This window comes from Perissodus microlepis, chromosome 15, assembly GCF_051167445.1.
Source record: "Perissodus microlepis isolate ML-2025 ecotype Zambia chromosome 15, ASM5116744v1, whole genome shotgun sequence".
Taxonomy (NCBI): domain Eukaryota; kingdom Metazoa; phylum Chordata; class Actinopteri; order Cichliformes; family Cichlidae; genus Perissodus; species Perissodus microlepis.
Window position 1 is genome coordinate 28582170 of NC_140475.1, and position 5878 is coordinate 28588047.

The following is a 5878-nucleotide window of genomic DNA, read 5'->3' on the forward strand; positions in this document are numbered from 1 at the left end:
CATGTTGCAACTCATTTAACTTTTTTCTGTTTATTATTTTTCTTTTACATCTATTGTCAGTAACGTTTAAAAGCTCTCTGTGTCCCCTAAACAGATATACTTATCCGCTCAATCATCAGAGATACATAAAACCCCCCAATAAAACCAGTGATGTTTGTAATTTTGCTTATTAATTTAATTATATTCAGAACCACACAATTACTTTCAAGTACTTTAGATGCTAAGATTCTTATCCATAGAGCCAGACTGGGCCAGATGGGTCTCATTAATTTTGTAGTGTATTATCCATCTCTTTTTTCCACTCTCACCTCATGAAATTGACTTACTTTTAATAAAACGTTGAGGATCACTTAAAACCTATCTCAGTGTGTGATCTGATATGTGTGATGAAAAAGCATGACAGTATATGTCTCACTGCTCTGGTCAATACTAGCTTGCAAGCACAAGCTATGTGTTAAAACAAGCACCAGCATGCTGATAGCGCTTGACTTAGCATTAGCAGGTGTTAGCAATGATTTTGTTTATGCAGTTATCTTTGGATTATGTCCATTTTGACTAATCTCTGGAGATACCTTAGCAGGTTTTAAAGTGGTGGAACTGGAGAACTTTGTATTAGGCAAGGAGATTAAATTCACATTCACTTCAGTTTTAGCATACATATCTCTATTTTTGTTTCTGATTATCTGGGTTCTCTGCTTACATTTATTTTTTTTAATAATCCTTTAGAATTTTACATTGGCTCGTTTTGCTAAATGCTTCTTTCTAAATTACATGCAATAAAAAATAGTCAGAGTTTGCTATTTTTGCTGTTGGATGCTAATGAAGCAATTACAGGCCATTTTTGTAACTGTATGCTCTGAATCACAAATATAGAGTTATGACATTTCTTTGCTATATTTTGAAGTCGGCACATTTTCTTTTTCTTTTCTGCCTGTTAAGAAAAAAGACTACATCTGGAAATATAACATCTGGAAAAGGCATCAGCCATTTCCTTTGCTTTGTCATGTAGTTGCTGTGACCATGGCAACAGGGGTCTGTGCAAAGGCAGCGTTCAACAGGAGTTCAGCTCTCTATAAGCTGAGAGGCACTGAAATAACAGTTGGATCTAGACTAAAGGAAGTCGTGTTCAGACTGAAGTCATCAATAGATCTTTTTCTAAAAAGGAAACTGCGCTTCATCTATTGCCCATTGTTTAAAGAATGCACTAGAAGCCTAAATGAAGTGATTGATTATCCTTCTGTAGTGTGCCTTCTTACACTGCCATCAAAGCAAATGAAAATCCAGTCAGATCTCCCTCTGACAGCCATCTTAAATCCACTCAGAGATCTCTGGGGTCAGTTTTTTTTGCAAACTCAATATGCTCACAGCTCCTTCAGCCCACACCGTTGCCATGGTGACCATGGACCACCTCTGGCTTCTAGTGCATCTGTCAGCTAGTACCCCACTCCTCCCCTCCACCAACACACAAACATGCTACTGTCTTGCTCCTTCATAACATGAACCGAAATGTGAGATGTTTAATAAGAATACAAATTGACACGCCAATCAAATTGTCATATCTTGCATTTTGACTTTTACTCCACCATTCTGACGCCATTCCCTGCACATGTAGCAGAGTGGAGGCAAGAATGCTGAGACGGCAACGCAAAACTGCCCTTAGTTGTTTTTTTTAAATTTTTTTTTTTACAGTTTTTATCTGAAGAGGGCACCCTTGATCCTTTTCTCAGGCAGCCCTGTTTTCTTACCACACACCACACACACAGACACACACACACAGACACACACACACAGACACACACACACACACAAATAAAAGAACCCCAAAAACAAAATAACAAAATTCTAAATTTTTTTATGACAATCCATGCAAAATTGCTGTGTCACTGTGTCAAACTATGAGAGTAGGAGAACCACCTATTCAGCAGTAAATATCTATCTATCTATCTATCTATCTATCTATCTATCTATCTATCTATCTATCTATCTATCTATCTATCTATCTATCTATCTATCTATCTATCTATCTATCTATCTATCTATCTATCTATCTATCTATCTATCTATCTATCTATGTGTGTGTTCATATGCATGCATATTTAGCAGCAAGAAGAAGAATGAGAGACTGACGGAGGAGCAGCTGAGTGAAGCAGCTCTCTCATCACTGAGTAATGTTTAGCTCTGTCTTTTTATTTTCTCTTTCAGAAGCAAGTGAAACAGTATTGTGTATTTAGCTGTACTGAATGTGCCTTCTCTTCTCGCCCTTTTCTCTTTCATCGGAGATCTTTCTCTTTTGTCACCCTAAACCCTCCCCGCCTCTCTTAAGTCCCCCTTCACCCTCAAACCCCACCCGTTCTAAACCCTTCTGAAGTCCCCACACTTTATCCAAGAAGCAAGTGTGAGGTTGGATTGGCGGAGTGGGGTATGTTGGGGGAGGGGTGTAGTACTCTTGTAATCTGCAATTGTTAAAGTCTGGAGCCTTGCTACGCCGTCACCATCCCAAATTGATTTAACCGTCAATGGCTGCATCTATTTAAGTGCTGTGGCTGCTCTGGCCACAACTGCCCAGATTCAGCTGAATGTGCAATGTGGACCCTTTTGCTGTCTTTCCCACCATTGGCTATCAAAGGCTATTGTGACCTGAGAAAGAGGAAGGGTCGCCCGTTCACCCCCTGTAGTTGAACCACGAGCTGGGACTGACGGGAAAGTGAAAGAGTGGTGAGGAAGAGGCTCTTTGTACTGATGCGGCATTTATCTGTACAGAAGTGTTTCTGTGTGTGGCCCTGATGTCAGTGGAGTCATTTACAGTTTTTCTCGATTGGTTAGGCTCATTTCTTGAAACCGAGATGACACTCCCAAAATAACATGGACAAATCTCCAAACCACCTTGCAATTGTTCACAACAGAATGTCATTTTTCATTGGTTTTATCAAATGTACAAGTAGCTACAGTTAGCACAATGAGCCCACATTTAGCACATTTTCCAAATAAATAGATCTTGGCGATCTAAACTGATTAGTTGATTTTTCAGTGAAATGGTTACTCACTCCAAAACATATCAGCATGGTTTCATTGTGTAAGTCATCATATGCACAATTGTCTGTTCAACTGTCAAAATTAGTCAAAGATATAATACCATGAAAGAATATCTTGGAACATTTGATAAAGTTATGACAGTACTTGACAATCAATCAGGTGAAATTAGAACTAACGAAGGAGCAGTTTCCCACATCTCAGATGACCAATCAAACAGGTTGTTTAGATACCTGACAGGTGTTGTCTATGATTATGACTGCTGCCAAAAGTATATAGACAGAGCTTGGCCCGGGGCCAGTTTCATTTGCAGTGTGAACATGGAAGCACCTCGCCAAGTACAACAGCAACTTCCTGCTCGAGGAAGAGGAGGAAGAAGAAGAGGAAGAGGAGGAGTGAGAATGCGTGGAGGAATAGGGGGAAGAGGCCGAGGAGCACGGAGGCACCATGATGTCCCAGATGAAATCCGGGCCACCCTTATTGACCACGTTATAAACCATCGCCTCACAATGGCAGAGGCAGGTCGCCGAGTGCAGCCTAATGTGCCTCGGTCTACAGTCTCCTCCATCATCCAAACCTTTCGCAGGGAAAACAGGTACAGAACTATGCTATTGAACTATTCAGTGTTGGTGTGTGTGTAGGCCTAGAGTACTGTAATATCTTCATGTGATGTTATATGATACTATAAAAATGACAAAGAAAAAAAAATGGAGAAAATACTGTGAATAGTATTCCAGTCACTGTGCAGTGCATCACACTTTTAGTACCATAAAACAGCAGTACAATTACATTGGTAACTCATTTTGTAACAAATTTACAGTGTTGACCTTTGACTTGTATGTCTAGGATTGGACGACAGCCTCAAGTGGGTGGCAGAAGAAAACTTCTAAATGAACAACAAGAACGAGAAATATGCAACATGGTCATTGCAAATAATGCCATCACACTGAGACAGATTCGTAATGCAATCCTGCTAGACAATGTAATGTTCCAAAATATAAACTCTATCAGCATCTCCACAATAGACCGGGTATTGAAGAAACATCAGATGACCATGAAACAGATTTACAGGGTACCATTTGAGAGAAACTCTGACAGAGTGAAAGGGCTGCGGTACCAGTATGTGCATGTAAGTCAACTACTGGTTGTCTATCATTGTAACAGTATTACAGTAAGACATGGTTACCACTGTTTTTTTGTTTTGCGTTATCCTTTTTACCTTCAGAATCCAGCTTTGTGTGACTAGAGCATTTTGCCTAGAAATTGTCTTCAGTTTTCCACTCCCTGTTTTTACAGTACTTTAGATCCTCCCTGCAGTATCTGTCTCTACTTGACTGATTAGATATATTTCTATTCTATTGTAGAGAATAATGGCATTAGAAGGCAACGAAACCCCTCACATCCTAGTGTTCGTTGATGAAGCTGGCTTCAACCTGGCCAAAGGTCGAAGGCGTGGCCGTAACATCATTGGCCACCGAGCCACTGTGGATGTCCCAGGCCAGCGAGGAGCAAATATAACAATGTGTGCGGCTATATCAGAAAGAGGTGTGGCCACACACATTCCCAGTTTAGGGCCCTACAATACACAAAAGCTCCTCAATTTTTTGGACCACCTTTATACTGATCTGATCCCAGAAAATGAGAGAGGTGAAGAAGGACCTCAGCTACCACATTATGTCATTGTGTGGGATAATGTGAACTTCCACCGCGGCCCACGCATCAGAACCTGGTTCACCACCCATCCCCGGATGCTAATGGAGTTTCTTCCACCTTACTCTCCTTTCCTAAATCCAATTGAGGAGTTTTTTTCAGCTTGGAGGTGGAGGGTGTATGAGCATCAGGCTCAAGACCAGAGGGCCCTGCTGCATGCAATGGATGCTGCATGTGAGGACATCACAGGGGATCAATGTAGGGGATGGTTGAGACATTCACGCCGTTTCTTCCCTCGCTGCATCGCAAGAGAAAATATCCGTTGCGATGTGGATGAGAATTTATGGCCTGACAGAGAGCAGCGCGTCGATGGCCAGGGGGATGAGGATGGTGGCCAGGAAAGAGAGGGTGACAATGGCGACCACTGAAAATATTACTGTACTATAGTTCTGAAACTTTATTTACAGTATGGTAGGCTAGAGTTTTTTTTGTTTTTTTGTTTTTTGTTTGTGTTTATAACTGTTCACATTTACAGAATCCTGTATATGTTTTCTTTTCACAGTATGTTCTCTAATGTTAACATTTCTTTGTACGAATAAAAATGTTTACAGTTTCCTTGAGTATGAGTGGTTTATTGGAGGCTGATTTTACTGTAAAATCTTTTAGTTTTATTCATAGTGGTATTCTGTTGCTAGACCTGTGCCTCAGTGACAAAACGTCTAAGCATTTTGACTTGCAGTGCTTAAACAATGCCGAAGGTATAATGCATTTTGGGGGCATTGACTATTTACATGAGAAGGATATTTAGTTTTGACACATGGATAAACTCTTTTGGGAGAGATATGAGCTTTTGCAGGGGATCCATGGTGTTGTGCTAAACCATCCAGGTTATTTTGACAAAAGCACTAAATGAATGCACATGTGCCAAGGCAATTGAGAAGGATCTGTGCTATTTTGACTGTACTGACCTTTTATATGGGAAAGGAATCTGCTTTTGAAGCATGGACGAAGAGTTTGGGGAAAGATATTTGATTTTGCTAGTGAGCTATAATGTTGGGCAGGACTGTAAGACTGTTTGGCCAAATGACCTTATGGTTTTGAGAATGTCATCTCGGTTTCAAGAAATGAGCCAAACCAATTGAGAAAAACTGTAAAGTAGAGAACTCAAAATATTTGGAATTGAAGTACACCCCATCTG

At 40.4% G+C, this 5878-nt stretch overlaps 1 protein-coding gene across 1 annotated transcript; it reads left to right on the forward strand.

Annotated features, from left to right (window-relative positions):
- Positions 1-2943: 2943 nt before the first annotated feature.
- LOC146372358 (uncharacterized) lies at positions 2944-5294 on the forward strand. The gene is made up of 3 exons (XM_084954355.1): positions 2944-3625; positions 3877-4159; positions 4395-5294. Exons 1-3 carry the CDS (start codon positions 3135-3137, stop codon positions 5106-5108), a joined length of 1488 nt encoding a protein of 495 aa, XP_084810481.1. The 5' UTR covers positions 2944-3134; the 3' UTR covers positions 5109-5294.
- Positions 5295-5878: the final 584 nt, after the last annotated feature.

What these genes read in the sequence shown, in the direction of transcription:
- LOC146372358 (XM_084954355.1), top strand. Translation starts at nt 3,135, where the DNA reads ATGAAAGAATATCTTGGAACATTTGATAAAGTTATGACAGTACTTGAC. An exon ending in ACCTTTCGCAGGGAAAACAG is followed by an intron (nt 3,626 to 3,876) that starts GTACAGAACTAT and finishes TTGTATGTCTAG; the next exon opens with GATTGGACGACAGCCTCAAG. An exon ending in TGCGGTACCAGTATGTGCAT is followed by an intron (nt 4,160 to 4,394) that starts GTAAGTCAACTA and finishes ATTCTATTGTAG; the next exon opens with AGAATAATGGCATTAGAAGG.